Here is a 19256-nt window from a genome sequence, read left to right as displayed (position 1 = left end):
TCTTCTTTAAGATAATCTGTAAACACACAAAAAATATTGTGACATTATAAGACCACAAAAAATTACAGCCACAGCTTCTATTACATTTGTGAAGCACATGATAGGAATGCCTATATAGCTGAGTTCACAGAAATTAGTGTTCTTGCTATCAGGATGTAAAGTGATATTTCCCCAACTAGAACATTAAAAGCTAAATAGAGTAAATTAATCACTAGAAATCTAAAAATCTGTGGTCATTGCTGTGACTTGCTATCATGACTACTCAGATATCCAAGTAAGAGGAGGCAGAACAAGTAGAGAATTCCAATCCCTCATCTCATCATGTTACCATTGCTTGCATGGAGAACCTGTTGCAACCTAGAGCTAACCTCAACCAGATATAACTGTGGTGGCATCAGTACTACTAACATGTTTTCAAATACAAACTTAGTTTAGATTTAGTCAGAGTCTAGGAATGATTATATTCTCATGCTTACTATCAGAAAAAATATTAATCTAGAAAGATTTGAGATGGTCAAGATGAAACTTATTGACTGTGACATTGTAATACGTGTGTCTCTTGAAACTTTCAACACTTTGTACTGTCTTTTCAAGGATTCTCTTTTGGGAATTTCATTGAGTCTTAGAATTGCATAATATGAAATGAAGAGGCACTCATGAGATCCTTGGAATTCAATGTCAAGCTACTTCACAAGACCAAAGACAAGGCACTAAATGGAAACGCTATGTCTTCTCTTCAGTTACATTCATGAAGAGAGATTATACATGGCTGAGTCCATAGGATTAGAAATCAAGCAGTGCATGATAAATTGATGAATTGCAACACAATTCAAATGAGAAACATAGTTAAGTCTCTAGATACAATTTTCAGCAAGTTAAAATAATTAAGAATGGGTGCATGCTTAAATTTTCTACAAATAAAAGAACATTTTACATTATAATTGCCACTGTCTCTATATACATTCAAAACTCAAACAGCAAGCTTATATAGAGAAAATACATGTTGAATAATCTCCATTTAAGAGAACTTTACAATTAATAAATGTTTCAAAGCAATTGTAAAATGTACCTTTATTAAGGAAGATCTTAAAAGTGTCATTGCAGGCAGTTATCTGCCGAGTTGAAAATGAAAACTTGATTCAGATTGATTTTGTCAGCCTGGATCACACTCAGGAAGATCATTGTCAACATATTTAAAACATGGTAAAATTTGGGAAGGAGCTTCCAGCCACAAACATTCCAATTTCAGGTGCACAATAAAGCTTAAAGTGTGATTAATAGAAATTCCTTTACAATGTACCCGTGACTGTGAGGGTGGGTTCTATAGTTAAAGGGCATAGAATCTAGTGTGGCCTTTAGCCAAGATAGCATAGAGGTCAGCAAGCTATAAAATACATATAACATCCTCCCTAACAATTGTTTCTATTAACTGAAAGAGAGAGAAGAGTCTGGGATAAACAATTCTGGCTATTGTGTGTCATCTACCTCTATAGAAAAAGGTAGATGAGTTCTGCCTCCACAAATAGCCAAAAGGTCATCCAGTCATTAACAATATCCAACGACAGCCTATCAAAAAATATACAATTATTTTAACTCCTCTACTGTGGAGAGGCCCCTGGATGTTTAAGATTTATTTCTAGTTTTCCTAGTAATTTTTGATGCCAGAACCATCACACAATTTATCATTTATAGATGCTGCAGATATATCATGATGATGTTAAGGAAAAATGAGGATACCAGCATAAAGAAATTTCAACTTACCTCATTATGAGAGAAAAGCTTTTATGTCATTCCTTTCTGCTTGTTGTTTTATAGGAATCTGTCAATCTCTGGGGGTTTCAAACCTTCAATTCTAAAAGGACACAACACAAAATTAATTTTCATATACCCTGAAATCACCATTAATCTGTTATAATTTGTCAAGTACCACTTAATCATTTGAGGTGCTATCTTTTTATCACACCTAACCTCAAATAAGACATCAGAAATTTTGCATACTTCATTAGCATGATATACTTGGCTATGACAAGGTAGAGGCTTTCTCAATCTCTTCTCAAAGGCACAGACACAGATATAAAAAAGACATGAGATGATGGTGTTCACACGCTAGACCAGGATGTGTCTTTTGTTCCTTAGAGACTTGGCATTTAAGAAATGCATGCACTTCTCTGTAGGGACTGTACTTCTGTGCTTGAGCCAACATTGAATCCCACCTCCCAACAACCTTCATATCTTAAGGGAAATCTATTGAGCAGCTTCCTTTTCTCATTGTTCCTCCATCCTTAATGGTGGCTTCCACAGATGCTATTCCCAATATTCCTTATTAATTTATCAATTTTTACCATGGAATGCACCAAAGTATCTAAGGTACTATTATCTATCCTGAGAATTCCCCAAGTCACTTTACAAAAATAATTTTTTTGTTGTTGTGTTTTGTCTTCAGTGCTCAAGATCAGAAAGTCATTGATGCCAAGTGTGAGCTCTTCCATTGAGAAAAATCCATAGACACCCAAGTCATGTTTAAAATTTTGCATCATCACCAAGTCATTTCAATACTTACTGAGAATATGTGCTTGAGTTTCCAGTTTAGTTCTTAAATGTAGCACTTTATTGATGAATTCAACAACATCTATACACACATTACAAAAAGTATGGAATGAAGCTATTTAAATAATTTATGAATTTTCACATAACAGGAAGTATAAAAAGATCACATCTTCAGTTGTGTTGTGGTAATAAAAGAAAAAATCATAAAACTAGTTACAATAAATCCCTGCATAATGGATAATAGTGAAATGTCAGCTATGAATATAAATTCTATTGGCTTTATGAAGGAGTCATTTCTTGATTTATTTATCATTCTTTTAAAATATCCTATGTCAAATCTATTTTTTCAACTCAAAGCAAAGATTAGCTTATTCCTTTCTCAGAGATTACTAGACACAGGAGGGTATCTTTGGATTGAGGTAGATTACTGATATTTATTGGAACATGCATGGATGCCTATTGGTGAATGAATAAATGATGTGAAGTGGTATTTATGAACACATTGAGCTTATTAAACTTCAGTAATAATGAACTGTGTAATTAATATATGTCACAGCAAAGACAAAGTCTGTGAATTGTTACTGGAGTTAGGCATGGTGGTGTATGCCTATAACATCCTTACTTGGGAGGCTGAGATGAGAGGATGAGGACTTCAAATTGTTTTTGTCTACCTAACTTGAGGCCAATATAAGCTACATAATATCTTTTCTCAAAAAATTTTAAAAGATATAAAACACAAAAGAACAAGAGACATACTGATGCCACCAAAACTAGTTATCCACAAGTAAATAAAGAGAATTATATCCTTACTTCCCATCCTGTAAAAAAAAACAAAAAACAAGATGAATTGTATCAAACATCTAAATTAAACACTTGAAAATTTGAAGGTAATAGACAAATATGAGGGAAAACCAAAGACAGACACGGACTCTAACAGGTATTTTTTATTTTTGAAATCATAATTACATTGTAAACCTCTTCCCTTTCCTCTTTCTGAACCCATTCATAAACTTCTCCATGTTTTCTTTCAAATTCAAGTTCTCCCTTTATATATAGGTCTTTAATTACATAGACAATGAAAATAAATCTGACCAATAGGTTTGAATCAAATAAATGCTTCTCTATAGCAAGAGAAATACTTATAAAGAATAGGGGAGGTATGTTTGACAGCTTTCCTTCAACAGGAGATGAGTATTTGGAGTATATATGTCTTATATGTCAATTATGTCTTAGCCATTCTGACAGATGTACAGCCACTTTGGAAATCAGTATGGCCACTTCACAGAGAATTGGGAATTAATTGACCTCAAGATCCAATGATACTACTCTTCAGCATATACCCAAGGGATGTTCAGTCATACCACAGAACACTTATCAATTATGTTCATATCAGCATTATTCATAATAGCCAGAACCTGGAAACAACCTTGATGCCCCTCAACTGGAGAATGCATAAAGAAAATGTGGTACATATACATAATGGAGTATTACTCAGCTGTAAAAACAATGACATCAAGAAATTTGTAGGCAAGTGGATGGAACTAGAAGATATTATCTTTAGTGAGGTAACCCAGACTCAGAAAGACAAACATGAGTACTCACTCATAAGTGGATGTAAAGCGAAGATTACAACCCACAGCTCCAGAGAAGATAGAAAACAAGGAGGACCCTAAGAGGAGTGCATGGATTGCCCTGAGGAGGAGAAATAGATGAGATCTCCATGAGTAAACTAGGGATGAGGGGAGGGAAATAGAAAGGAGGGGATGAGGGATGAGAACATAGGGAAACAGGATGGTCGAGCTGGGGGAGGAAAGGACTGGGAGAGCAATGAAAGAGATAACTGGATAGACGGAGACATTATGGGTTAAGGGAGAAACCTGGTGCTAGGAAAATTCCCAGGAATCCATAAGAATAACCCCAGATTAAATAGTGGAGAGGGTGCTGAACTGGCCTTTCCCAGTAATCAGATTGGTGAATAACTGTCATCATAGAGCCTTCATCCAGTAAGTGATGGAAGCAGATGCAGAGATCCATAACCAAGCACCAGGCTGAGCTCCAGGTATCCAGTCAAAGATAAGGGAGAGGGGTTATATGAGCAACAGGGGTCAAGATTATGATGGGGAAATCTACAGAGACAACTGAATCAAGCTCATAAGAACTCATAGACATTTTAAACTGAAACTGTGGAAACTACATGGGACCAGACTAAGCCCTCTACATATGGGAGACAGTTATATAGCTTGATCTGTTTGAGGGACCCTGGCAGTGGGATCAGGATCTATCCATGGTGGATGAGTTGGCTTTTGGAGCCCACTATCTATGGTGGGACACTTTGTTCAGCCTTGATGAAGGGGGGGGGACTTGATCCTTCCTCAATTGAATGTACCAGGCTTACCCTTTTGAAGGAGGGCATGGAGCATAGATGGGTGTGGAGAGGGAGGAAGGATGAAAGGAGGACGGTTCATATATAAAATGAATTAAACATTTTTTAAATAAAAAAAGAAATCAACTATGTTAATCACCAAAAGAAGTGAAAATGGCTAACATAAACACACACACACACACACACACACACACACACACACACACTTCAACACCTATATTCTTGATGAAATCCAAATCCAATCTACATGACCTTCCAATTCATCTAACTCCCAATGGATATCATCAAGAAAAATAAATAACAAACAACAGCAAGATGGTTACCAAACTAACACATCTAAACTGCTGCAGGAAAGGTAACTGTGGAAATTAGAACAGTGATTATTCAAAAATAATTTTTTTAAAGAGCAACCACATTACTGACTATTAAATAACTAAGGAAGTCAGCCCTACCATATAACATTTATGGAGACACACCCATGATTGTTACAGTACTATTCACAATAATAAAATCTGGAATTAGCATAGGATCTCATCAATGGGTAAAGCACTAAAATGTAATATATACGAATGATGGGGGATTATTTAGCTAAAAGAATAAAGACATCATCTCTTTGTATAAAGATGCATGTTAGCAGATATAAGCAAGAAACAGAAGAAAAGATACTGAAAGTTTTGTATCATATATGGGATAACACGATACAAAGATGCCAGGGATGTACTGAAAATACTGAGGAGGAAGATAGGAGGATATTTAAAGGAGGTACTGTTAACAAACTACTAAACATGAGTTCATTCAGATGTTACAATGAAACATTTTCCTGTATAATTAGTCTACATTAATGATAAGATTTAAGGATTACAAGTTCACTTAAACATCTAAAATAAAAGGTTTAAGATAGCAAAGTAGATTTTCAAGGAAGATGACTGTCTCTGGAAAGTACCTGCAGGGTGTGTGTATATATATGTTTATGTTGCCTTTTGTGCCTCTTCAAACAAAATAATTCTGTCTTATCTAGTTCACTGATAGTAACTAAAAGAATAATAAATTTACATGGAATAGCAACACACTAAAAAGTTTACCAACAACACTCTGCAGTGCTTAAAACATGCCCCATATACACTTGCTCTGTTCTCAGGGAAGCAGTACCTTAGTCAATTCAGGAAACCATGTTACCCAAAGAAACCATATGTAGAGGAAAATCCAAAGACTTTCCTAAGCACACTGAGCTCTTCTATGAGAAGAGAACATTTTGAATAAAATCACAAGAATCTGTGCCCTGAAGAAATGCCTCAGTAGTTAAGAGCTCTTGATGCTCCCACAGAGAATTAGGGTTCCATTCCTAGTACCCACATCATGATTCACCACTATCTGTAACTCCAGTTTCAGGGCATCTAACATCCTCTCTGACCTCTGAAGACATTTCAGGAATGTAATACACATGCCTACATGCAAATAAACTCTCATACACGTGAAAAAAAAGGAATAAGTCTTTTTGAAAATTTTATGTAAGAGTTTTTCTAGTCGTTTTAAAGTGCCAAAATTTGATTAATTGAGTCACCAGAAGGTCAAATGGTCACTTCAAAGTAAGAGGAAATTCAAAACATCTAAAATCAAACAAACAAGTAAAAATTTTACTTTGAACAAACATCCAAACACTTAAAATTGATTGAGCTGTAGACAAAAAAAAACTAAAATAAAAATTGTTTATATCATTAATGTTAGAAACCGACTCTGGACAGCTGTGTCTTGAACCTTGTGTTACCTGCCACGATTTATCAAGCCTGGTGTAAATAAGAGACTTTTAGTCTAACCTAGGAATGTAGGATTAAATAAACCTCTTTAAATCAGCTAGCTGCAGGGGCCTGGGACCAAAGCGACCTCCTGCTGACCCTCCTTAGGAATTTTCTTTGTCCTCTCCTCACTCCTGCTCCCCCTCCCTACCTGAAGCCCTGTTTATAAGCTCTAACACCAGTCAATAAAGAGAGACCTTGACACAACTCAGACTGACTCTGTCTTTCTTCATGTGCTTGGTCTCCTTTCCCTCTCGCCCCCCATTGATTCCCAGGTGGTCCCTCCTCGAGACCCTCGAATAACCTGGCCTGCTGGACGGGTCAAGTGGCGCCCGAACGTGGGGCTCGAGGCAAGGCGGCTCACTACTGGACGGCAAAGAGAAAATGGGGTCTGGCCAGACTCACTAGGGTAGAGGTGCCCCAACAGCATCACTCGTGCGCCACGGGCAACCTTGAGGTAAATGCTGTCCAACAATCAATGGGTAAAGTACTCTCTAAAGAGGCTCTCTTCATTAAGGAAATGAAGATTTCAGGGAGAGGGGAATAAGAGTCAAAAAGAAAGAAAAAAAAAGATTTAATTAAGTTTTTCTATTTTGTGGAAGAAAAATGTCCCTGGCTGGTTATTAATGGCACGGGCATCCACCCTTTGATGTGGAATAAAGTCAGAAAGGATATCAATAACTTGCTTAAGGACGGAGAGAATGTCCCCGATGCATTCTTTAGTTTCTATAGAGTAATCAGAGATGTTTTATAGGATTCAGAATAGGATAGTAGGGTGTCACATCTTCTGGCACTTGCTGAGGACCTATTAGATGATGTGTCCGTCCCAGAAGACGGTAAGAGTGAGGTTGTCACAAATCACATTGAACAAAAGACCAAAAGACCCCACCGGGACCCTCAAGGGTCCAGAGGTTTATTGACATCTACCGGTAAGAGCGCTCTCTGTCTTGTCTCTGTCTCTGTCTTGTCTCGTTAAGTTTTGTGCCAGTCGACTGATTTGTACTTTGCAGGCTCACTGGGACAGACGTGTCCGGACAGTGATCCTGGGAGGGAAAGAGAGACGTCTCATTCCCTGATTTGGGAAAGGGACCCCTAGTCCCGAGCCATTTGGGGCCACCTCAGATGTGACCATTTGATTTTAGGAGTCTCCTCCAGGGAGTGCTCAGGAGAGGAGCATCTTCGGGTACCTTTCCCCATGGTGGGAGGAAGTGCCACTTTGTATTTTGTTCTGGGAAACTGTTAGAGCCATTTTGTGGGGGGTTTTTGTATGTTTTATTGTGGTCATTGTTACTTTACACTCTGTTTCTCTTCCAAGAAATAAGGTACATGTCTGACTGACAGGGATGTGAAAGCCCCCTGATGTCTGTTTGATCAAGGACAGAGATCCTTGAGTCTGGATTGTTTTTGCTATGATTGAGCCTGGAGGGTCACTCTCCACAGAGCACATCAGGCTGTCATTGTTCTTGGAGCTTTGTTGGTTGTCTCGTTGGGGCAAAGTTTTTCTTTTGTGTGCCCTTTGTCTTGTGTGTAATGTGTTAACTGTTCTCATTGTTGACTTGACTGTGACGGACGCTATGGGACAGTCCCCTTCTTCTCCACTAGACCTTTGCCTAGCCCACCGGAAGGATGTGCGAGCCACAATCGAGGGGCTTGCTTGCTGTGAGTGAGGCCATCATCATCTCAGTGCTGATGTGCTGGTACTTGGATTGTCTGTGTAAATGTCATCTGTTTCTGCTACTCACCTCCCTTATTTTCCTGGGAGAAGGAGAGAGAGGCACAGCGAGGGCCACCTCCCTCCCTCCCTAGCTCTCTTGCTATCAGGACTGCAGGCAGCTGGCTGCTCTCATGAGGGTGGGGGTGCGTGCTCTCGGTACAGGCGGGCTAAGATTCTCATGTCCTGCTCTGGACAGGACAATGGCTGCCTGCAACTGACAAAACTGTGTGAACACTGAACAGAGAATCTGACTTTAGTCAGAGGAGTTAACAAAAACCTTTTTTCAGGAACACTGGCAGCCAAGGACATACTTTATGACCACTGCTCCCCCTCCCTTCCTTTACTGTGATAACTTCAAAGTCTCTTCTGCCAGCCAGGAATTTCTCTTGTTAACCCTTCTCTGTCCTGATTGTGAAACCTCAGTAACCCCCCCCCCACTTCATCCCCTACAGACAAAGAGAAGCTAAAACCAGGATTCTTTAATGTAGATAAGAACTTGGACGCCTTTTTCCAGGTGGCTTTATCAACTACAGAAACTTAAGAAAACACAGAGTTAGGATATATGACCATCTGACAGAGACTAAGTGGTCATAAAACATCCCAAACTCCCCAAACTCCCCAAACCCGGGAGACAGCTCATAAAACTCCTAAATATGGTTGCTGAACAAATGAGAAATAAAGATAACATAAAAAAACTACTGATATGAACCTAAAGAGGGACGTGGGCGGTGGGAGATGAATTATGTGGTCTGTATTAGCCTCACAAAGAAAGGCATGTGCTCCTTCCAACCTCCCTGCTGTGTGTGAGAGGTTTGGAACAAGCCCCCCTGCTGAGGCTTGTAAATTTCATTTGCATAAACCTTGCTTTTGCATTCTGTATCTGAGGTCTCCAGCGGCTTCTTTGGGGACTTGATCTGGGCATAACACTGATATTGCTTAAAAAAGAAATGTTAAATTACCAGTTCAAGATACTGGGGAAATTATGCTTTTGTTTCCACAGGAAAAATAAAAATTTACATGGGTTTTGGTCATTTGAGTTCAATGTGTTACAAATACTTGCCATCATTTAAGAAAATTGGTTTCAAATTATTGTTGGTTAAAATAAAAGTTTAAATAAATGATTTTTTGACTTGAGGAAGCAGTTTAAGATATAAAAATTTAAAGGCTTAAGCATGTCATGAGGGTTTGAAAAAAAATATAATGAAACTTTAAGGTCTAACTTTAAAGTTTAAGTAAACATGTTTCAGATTTCTTTCTCTTGCTATTCTGCTGTTACATGGAGACTCCAAAGGGTCATAGTTTTAAAAATGTCTGTCTATTCTGCAGGTATGAATGAAAATGTGGCCACATGTATGTTTGGTTTTGAATGTCTGAGTTTGCATGCATGTCCTTCTGTGTCAAGGAATACAAGTTAATACTAGTCATCTGGCTATCCAGATACTAGTTTAAAGCATAAACGGTTCTATTTAAATAAAAACAAACTGAAAGGTATATTTGACTAATATATCTATAGGAGAACAAATTAGCCTGGTCATTATTACCAAACTTAGAGATATTTTCAAGATTAGGCCTAGATTTGTTTGGCTCAGATACATTTAATAGATAATGGTCCTCAAACCTGTCAATGATCTGATGAATATGACATTTAAATTATTTGATTAAAAACTTACTATCGGAAACAGAGACTCCTAGCTCCCCAGCTCCTAGCAATGACTCCCAAGGTCTCCAAAGAAGATATGGAATGACAAGAAGATGCCACCTGAATTGCGAACGACACTGACCACAGGGCAAGATGCCCCAATGCAACACCTGCCTCCAAGACCCAGCCCAGACTGTGGACAAGTAGTAGAACACTGTCAGTCTTCCGTGTCCCTATTCCACAGAAAAGGTACTCTGCCTTATGGGCTTGATGGTGGTAGAAGATTGATGTTGTTCTGACTGGTACCTCCAACGCTATAGAGACCTGGGTAGGGATTGATCACTGTAATTTATAGGATTGGAAGCTTCTTGGTCTGCACTCAGATATAGTTTATCCTTCTCAGATTTCTGATAGTACTGATGGCTAGGCTAGCTCTAACTTTGTCAGCATGGCAGCATCAACCAGATCCTTCTGCAAGGCCATAGCTAGCCTGTTAGCTCACTTTAAAAGAAAATGTTCTAAGATGTAAAAATTTAAATAAATTATAAAGGTTCGGATATGAGTCTAAAATAAGATATGTTTCAGATTACTCTCCTGTTCTATGGTTCAGAGCTTAACATTTAGGAGTCCTGATGAGCTGATAGAGCAATGACCACTTACTGTTCAGTCACAAGCTCAACATTTTGGATTTGTTTTAAATGTCATCTAGATATATGTAAATGTAAACCTAAAAGTGCTTTTCACCAGGCCAAAAATCTCTGTCCAATTTATACCTGGCTTTCTGGACAGAAGTAAAATGCCCAAACCTGTAGTTCTTGTTGGGACTCAAAGGTATAAGTCTACTTCTGCTGTTTTACAGATACCCATTATCTGCTTTGTCTACAATATGGATTTCAGTACAGATTGGTAATACTAATGTATCTAAAACTTTTATGTCATTCTGCAAAAAGGCCTCAAAGGATCAAAAGAGTCATAAAAACATAGATCCACTCCACAGAGGTCAAAAGAACCCCAGATAAGTATTCCTAAAGATGGTATTTTTCCTCTCTCCTGGTCTTGGGATTAGTGCTTTCCCCATCACTAAGGGTATGGACCTAAGGTTTCAAATAAGTTCATAAATTTTAACCTCTGTTCCTAGTTTAAATCTGTCTCAACAGATTTCTACTTGGCTGGCAGACACCTCCAAGTTTCAGTTGCTGACTCCACCACTCCAGACGACTGTGGACTCCGGACGTGCTATAGGCTAACGTGGACCAGCCCAGCTAACATGATTCTTCTCTGTCCCTATGGGGTCAGGCAGCTACATGCTACTGACGAATGCCCCCTGCCCAGTCTTTGACCAGATTTTCAGCCTTTTGGGGGAGGGGCCCTGATAACGACACCCCAATGCCAGCTTGAAGCAGTTCCAGAAAGAGAATACATCGTCCCATTTTCCTTGTTCAAAAAAGGCTGAAATGCTGGGTCAAAAGAAAACTCCCTGGCATAGAGACCAGATGGCTAATTGTACATGAACTATGCATGGCCATTACAGGCCATGAGTTACTAAAATAGGCCATGAGTTACTAAATGTAATACCATAATTTTAAGATTAAAATTTGCCAAAAAAAAATGGGGGAGTGAAAGACCCTAGCCCTTCAGGCTTACACCCCCAAGCCTCAGGAAAAGAGAAAACTTCAAGCACCAGGAAATGAGAAACTAAAAATCTAGTTCCAAGAGCAACCTGACTTAGCCATTGTTCAATCTCCCCTGCAACCATATAACAATGTAAAGAGATTTCTGTTAAGAGATGTGCTCAACTGTGACTGGGATAGTTGCAGGTGTTCCAGGAAGGACCACTGTGACCTTTGTGTAAACTCCACTCCCGCCTTGATACCCCCCCCCCTTGAGGTTTCAGGAAAAATGTACCTGTTGACACAAATTACCCGTCTGTGATCACTCTGTACCCAGACCATGATCTTGTGAAACGAAATTGTATGGGAATTGTAATCTTATGGGTTTTTCCTTTATTAGCCTTTATGGGGCTGCAGTAAGATGTGGCTCTTGCTCTTAGGAGCAGGGTTTGCCCTTCTATATAGAAGCTTTAAAAAATCCCCTTGGCTTTCTACCCTGATCCCCACCCTCCTGGCCCCCTGATTATTTTCCTTCTCCTTCTCATTACCTTTGGTCCCTGGGCCTTTCAGCGGTTGACTCAGTTTATCAAAAATCAGGTTGATTTGGTCTTACCACGACACGTCTCGATTCATTATCACAGAGTAGATTCCGAGGAGGCCGGCCAGGAGCCCCATCAAGGACTCAGATTCAGTGTCCTAAAGCCCTAACGTCCCCACGGTCTTGCTAGAGAGTACTCAATGATGGGAATAGTACAGGGCCCACGCAGGAGACAACAGTGTACAGAGGTCATTGAGACCGGCTCAACATGGCACCTGCTGTGCATGGGAGTCCCCCTGTATAGCCTAAGACAGAGGCTCTCTCGGACCTCCGCAATCCCGATCTTATGGACTTGGTCCATTTTTGAGAAAAGAGGGGGAACTGTTGGAAAACCGACTCTGGATAGCTGTGTCTTGAACCTTGTGTTATCTGCCACGATTTATCAAGCCTGGTGTAAATAAGAGGCTTTTAGTCTAACCTAGGAATGTAGGATTAAATAAACCTCTTTAAATCAGCTAGCTGCAGGGGCCTGGGACCAAAGCGACCTCCTGCTGACCCTCCTTAGGAATTTTCTTTGTCCTCTCCTCACTCCTGCTCCCCCTCCCTACCTGAAGCCCTGTTTATAAGCTCTAACACCAGTCAATAAAGAGAGACCTTGACACAACTCAGACTGACTCTGTCTTTCTTCATGTGCTTGGTCTCCTTTCCCTCTCGCCCCCCATTGATTCCCCAGGTGGTCCCTCCTCGAGACCCTCGAATAACCTGTCCTGCTGGACGGGTCACATTAAAGTTATCATATAACATAAGCAAATTGTCACTTGATATCAGATTATGGATTTTCTGGTAAAATATTTGGCCATTTCTCTGAGACAAAAATTTATTGTTGCATTGCTAGGGGAAGTATTTTGTCACAGTTTATTTTGTATTAAATAGTACTTTCAAATTATTCTTGTCTCTCATCTTAGGCAGGAGTTTCCAATTTCTTAAATTCCACATACTGTTATGCCAAGATCACGACTCCAAAGAGACCACTGAAGACCGTGGATGCCCAGAATGCAACAGCAAGTTTTATTCTATAGACACAAGTCTAAACAGGGAACTCGTTCCTACACCTAGTACAGTGAGGCAGGGAGGAGTTGCTCTTTCTTTGTGAAGCTAGCTATTTAAAGGCAAAAACCACAAGCCCTTCAGGGAGGTTGGGAAGGAGGGTAGGGGATTTTGCATGGGTGCAACTTGGATTGAATTATTTTTATTTTTGAAGATCTCTGTTCCCTTTTAATTGGGTAAGGGTATGTAACCTTTGAATTTACTGATTGGGGCTTACAATTATCATTTTGGGGGCAGTCTAGGACAAGTCCCAGGCTTTGTCCTTGAGCTGCCATGGAGGTTGGCTGGCCTACCACATACTGACTGTAGGGACTGGCTCAGTGGTCCAGGCTCTGTCTTTGAGCTGCCATGGTAGCTGGCTGGCCTAGCATGTATTGACTGTGGGGAATGGCTCAGTGGTCTAGGCTCTGTCCTTGACTCATGCATATAACTCTAAGTAGGTGAGGGGTCCCAGACAGAAAACATCTGGCTGAACTTTGAGCAGTCAGAGTATGTGCAGAAAGGGAGCTACTGCAAGGACTATGTCTTTTGTTCATGGCCCTCCCAGAAACTGCTTGCTCAAGTCTCAGGAAACTGAAATTGAGGCCTGATCTCTGAGAGAAGACTGAGCAGCCTGTTAAGGCATCTGCTTGGTCCTTTCAATACCACTAATACATAAAACCAATCAAAGACAAGGGTGATTTAGTTGTATATAAGCAGTACTGATCTGTATATTTTTTCTTTATAATTTCATTTATTTGTGAACATAATTTGCATTTCATTTAGGTCTGGTGAAATTTTATCTAGCTTCTTTTATTTGAAATTACCTTTTATCTCCATTCTTGAAGACTATTTTGCTAGATTTACATTTAGGAGAGGGGCAGGTTGGGGGAAGACTGGGGATAAGTGGGAGGAGGCAAGAGAGGGGAATCTGTGGTTGGTATGTAAAAATGAATAAAAAAATTCTTAAAAGAAAATATTAGAACTAGAAGATGGACGACCATTAAAGCAGTCATTAGACTTTTCCTCTTTTTTTGTAAATTCTTCATATTAAATAGTATTAGTCAGTATAGCAATCATAAAATTCCCATATTCCTAAATATTTCTAGGACCCTCTATAAAAGAGAAGAGAAAAGAAGATGACATACCATTCGCCCATGCTTTTACTTCGCAAATTTCTTCCTTCCTTGAGTTTCAACTATGAATCATTGTTCTAACTGCTGGGGTTGTACTAGCTCTATTCCCCACATAAAAATGAGTCCACATTTTCAGTCATTCTCCATGTGCTGGGAGACTATATTCATCAGGGATTAGAAGTTCTGCCAAAGCTTTATGAAGTGTGGAGGGAAAGTGCACTCACTAAAGCTCTGTGCTGTATGTATATAATACATAGATTCCTCATAAATTCTTCAGTTTTATCTTCAAAAAGTAAATATAGCACACCTAACACAAGAAAGTCAAATTCATATTACTTACAGCTACAACGTATGTTGTATTCAATAGCCAGTTAATAAAAACACATGGATCATGAAGCACTGAGATTTCCAAGGGACACAGTGATGCCCAAAAAAGGGTAAAACACAATCTGATTCACATTTTATTACATAGATAAAGGATAGCCATCTTGTCACAGAATACATGGACAATGCAATATTACTTCATATGACCACTGACAGATCATTTGTTATTTTTAAGATACGTCCCATAATGATAAAGAGATTTAATCACTTACTACTACCTTAGCTAAAATGCTGAAAGAAGAGTTTGCCAATTATATAAAAATCAAAGGAAATTTATATTAAACAAAATATTCCAATATCCTACCAATGGTCAGATTAAAAATAGACTAAAATGTGTTTTGTTTAATGATGCAGAAATTCTTAATAACATAGGTACAGGGATGAACATATTAATTTTTGATCAAAACAACCTCCTCATAAAGGTTTTTCTCAGGGCAACTTTAACATCTTTGTTCCTCAAGCTATAGATTAATGGGTTCATCATAGGAACCAATATTGTATAAAAAATGGAAGACCTTTTTCCCTGATCAATAGACCCAACTGGGGAGAGCTGAATATACATAAATGCACCTGAACCAAAGAACATAGAAAGAGCAATTATGTGAGAGCTGCAGGTGCTAAAGGCTTTAGATCTGCCCTCAGTGGATCTCATTTGAAAAATGATAGAGAGGATGAATCCATAAGAGGTAAAGATAATGACACTGGGCACAAAGATATATATCCCACCTACAATAATAATCTCTATCTCATTGGCAAAAGTGTCAGTGCAGGAGAGCTGCAACAGAGGAAGCAGATCACAGAAATAGTGGTTGATGGTGTTTCTGTCACAAAAGGTCAATCTAAGCATCCATCCAGTGTGGATCATGGCACCAGAAAATCCCATTATGTATGAACCAAGCATAAGATAGGAACACATCTTGGGAGACATTGCAGTGTTATACAAGAGTGGGTTACAGATAGCCACATAACGGTCATAGGCCATTGATGTCAGAACACAGCATTCACTGACAGCAAAAAAACAGTAGAAATATACCTGGGTCATACATCCCACGTAGGAGATAACATTCTTCCTTACTAAGAAATTCATCAGCATTTTGGGTGTAATAACAGAGGAATAACAGAGATCAATGAAAGACAAGTTTAAAAGGAAAAAGTACATGGGGGTATGAAGGTGAGAATTCAGCACAATTAAAGTTATCAAAGCTGCATTCCCCAGTGCTGTGGTTGTATATATTAGCAGAAAGAGTAAGAACAGGGGTAACTGGAGATCAGGGTCATTTGTCAATCCCTGTAGAATGAATTCAGTCACCAAAGAACCGTTTTTCAGACCCATTCTTCTTTAAGATAATCTGTAAACACACAAAAAATATTGTGACATTATAAGACCACAAAAAAAAAAAAAATTCTGCCACAGCTTCTATCACGCTTGTGAAGTACCTGGTGGAAATGCCTTACGTCTACCTATTTGAGTTCATGGAATTTGCTATCAACATGTAGAGTGATATTTTCCTAGGTTTGTGCATAAAGCTAAATGGAATAAAGTCAATGACCCACAGTCTAAAATGCCATGACCACTGCTGTCATTTGAAAGCAGGACTGCTCAGATGTCCAAATAAGAGGTGGCAGGACAAGTATGGGTTCCTCATCGCTCATATTCATCTTGTCATTGTTTCAGCCCTGGGCAGATATACAGAGAACCTGTGGCAATCTGGATTTACCCCATCCAAATACAACTGTGGTGGCATCAGGACCACCTACATCATTTCAAATATAAACTTTAGATTTTCCAGAGTTTAAGATAGTTAGACCTGTGCTTGCTGTGGGAAAGCATTAATCTAGAAGGATTTGAGAGACGTCCTTCAATAAATATGTAACTTACTGAATGTAACACTGTGTCCCTTTCCTCTACTGAATTTCTCAACACTCCATGCTGCCCTTTCCAGAATATTCCCCTGAGAATTCTTTTTATTCTTATAATTACATAATATAATATGAAAGAAATTTCATGAGGTTCTTGTACTTTGATGTGAAGCTACTTCACAAGGCAAATGCCCAAGACACTGAAGGGAAACAGTGCATTACCTTTCCTATGTGGGAAATATAAAACAGTTTCATTCATCAACAGAAGGTAGAGGATTCATGGCTGGGGTCCATAGGATTAAAAATCAAGTTCTGCTGGCTATATCACAAAATGATTCAAATGAGAATCATAGTTAAGTCTGGATATCTAATTTCAACAAATTATTGAAGTTAAGAATGATGTGTGCTTTGATTTTCTAACAAAAAAAATTAAATTATCACTACCTGTGTATACATTCCTATGTAGGACAAAGACATGAATAAACTCCATTTTGGAGAACTTTATAACTAAAAAATGGGTCAAAATAGTTAATCATTTTTGTCATTTTAGATATTGTATTTAAACATGTTAAAGAAAAACCAAAAACACCAGCATAAAGAATTTTCAACTTACCTCATCATGTAAGAAATGGTTTTATTTCATTCCTTTGCCCTTTCATTGTGACAGGGCTCCAGAAATCTCTGAGGGTTTCAATCCTTTGTTCCTAACAGGACACAACACAAAGTTATTTTTCTTATACCATGAAATCTCCATTAATTTGTCTTAATTTATCAAATACCCCTTAATCATTTAAAGTGGTATCTTCTTTTTATCACACTTACCACCAGATGAAACACCAGAAATTTTGCATACTTCACTAGCATGATATACTTGGCTATGACAAGGTAAAGGCTTTCTCAATCTCTTCTCAAAGGCACAGACACAGATATAAAAAAGACATGAGATGATGGTGTTCACACGCTAGACCAGGATGTGTCTTTTGTCCTTAGACACTTGGCATTTAAGAAATGCTTGCACTTCTCTGTAGGGACTGTACTTCTGTGCTTGAGCCAACATTGAACCCCACCAACCAATAACCTTCATATCTTAAGGGAAATTTATTGTGCAGCTTCCTTTTCTCAATGTTCCTCCATCCTTAATGGTGGCTTCCACAGATTCTATTCCCAGTATTCCTCATTATCTTATTATTTTTTAACCATGGAGTACACTAAAATATCTAAGGTATTATTTATCCTAAGAGTTCCGAAAATCACTTTACAAAAATAATTTATTGTTTCTGTGTTTTGTCTTCAGTGCCCAAGATCAATTTCAGGAAGTCCTTGATACCAAGCACGAGTTCTTCTATTGAGCAATATCCCAAGTCATGTTTAAATATTACATCATTGCTAAGTCATTTCAATACTTACATGACATTTCTGCTTTACTTTGCAGTTTTGTTCTTACATTGTAGCAATTTATAGATGAGTTCAACAATATTTAAACACATTTTAGAATAAGTATGGAATGCAGGAAGTTACTGATACAAGCTATTTAACTAATGTATGCATTTTCATAAAATAGAATTATAAAAAGATCATGTCTTCAATTGTATCATTGTGGCGATTAAATAGAAAAAAATTCATAAAACTAGTTACAATAAATCATAATGAAATGTTAGCTATGAATATAAATCTTATTGGCTTTATGAAGGGTTCATTTTTAATTTATTTATCATTAGTATAAAATATCCTATGTCAAATGTATTTTTCATCTCAAAGCAAAAGTTAGCTTATTCATTTCCCGGAGATTATTAGTCATAGGAGGGTTTATTTGAAGTAGCTTAGACTACAGCTACTTACCAAACTGGGATTAATTATTAGGGAATGAATATGTTATGCACATTTTAACACCTGTAAGTTGCCAAATACATTGTCCAGTTTCATTCTGTCACTCTCCATTCCTACTTTGCTTTATTTATTCATTTATTTATTTTTGTTCCCAAAGCAAGTGTGGTCAAATATCAGTACTAGTAGACCAGTTTATGGTCTTCCATGTCTTCTCAATTGTATAATATACTGAGTCAAACTTATTAAACATTGTGTCTATTCCTCTGTGGTAGACTACAAATGAAACAGTGGAAAGTCTGAACCAGGAAGATTAAGAGTTAAAATGTCTTTGGACTCTATTCAGCAGGCTTCAGGAAAATCCTTGGGTGCAATCAAGTTCTTGTCTCAAAAAACATAAAGGCAGAAAAGAAAAAAAAATACACAACAAAAACAGGAGTTGAACTAAAAGTTTAAATTAAATTAGGAATTTCAAACTTGCCCTTGTTTTTATAAAAATAAGACATAAAGCTTTGTGGACAATGATGAGTGTTTTATTATTTTAAAATTTCTTTTAGAGAATAATAATTTTAAGTAAATTCTAAAAAAATTTATTTGTGGAGCCTAAAAGTACAGGTCAATGGTACAGGTCTTGGCTAGCACACACAAGACTCTGTGTATTTATCCATCACTGACAATAAAAAAAGGATGGCCACCTATATGAAACTCACAGGTGCTGATGTAGTCCCTATGCAAAATCAAG

General features: G+C 38.2%; 1 protein-coding gene across 1 annotated transcript; it reads right to left on the bottom strand.

Annotated features, from left to right (window-relative positions):
* Positions 1-15230: 15230 nt before the first annotated feature.
* LOC114687629 (olfactory receptor 8B3-like) lies at positions 15231-16163 on the bottom strand. Its single transcript, XM_028862218.1, has one exon. The coding sequence runs from the start codon at positions 16161-16163 to the stop codon at positions 15231-15233; it is 933 nt and encodes a 310-aa protein (XP_028718051.1).
* Between the last annotated feature and the right edge of the window lie 3093 nt (positions 16164-19256).

Source organism: Peromyscus leucopus, chromosome 7 (genome assembly GCF_004664715.2).
Source record: "Peromyscus leucopus breed LL Stock chromosome 7, UCI_PerLeu_2.1, whole genome shotgun sequence".
NCBI classification, from domain to species: domain Eukaryota; kingdom Metazoa; phylum Chordata; class Mammalia; order Rodentia; family Cricetidae; genus Peromyscus; species Peromyscus leucopus.
The sequence above is the reverse complement of the archived record's forward strand: the minus strand, read 5'-3'. Positions and strand labels throughout refer to the sequence as shown.

What these genes read in the sequence shown, in the direction of transcription:
- LOC114687629 (XM_028862218.1), bottom strand. Translation starts at nt 16,163, where the DNA reads ATGGGTCTGAAAAACGGTTCTTTGGTGACTGAATTCATTCTACAGGGA.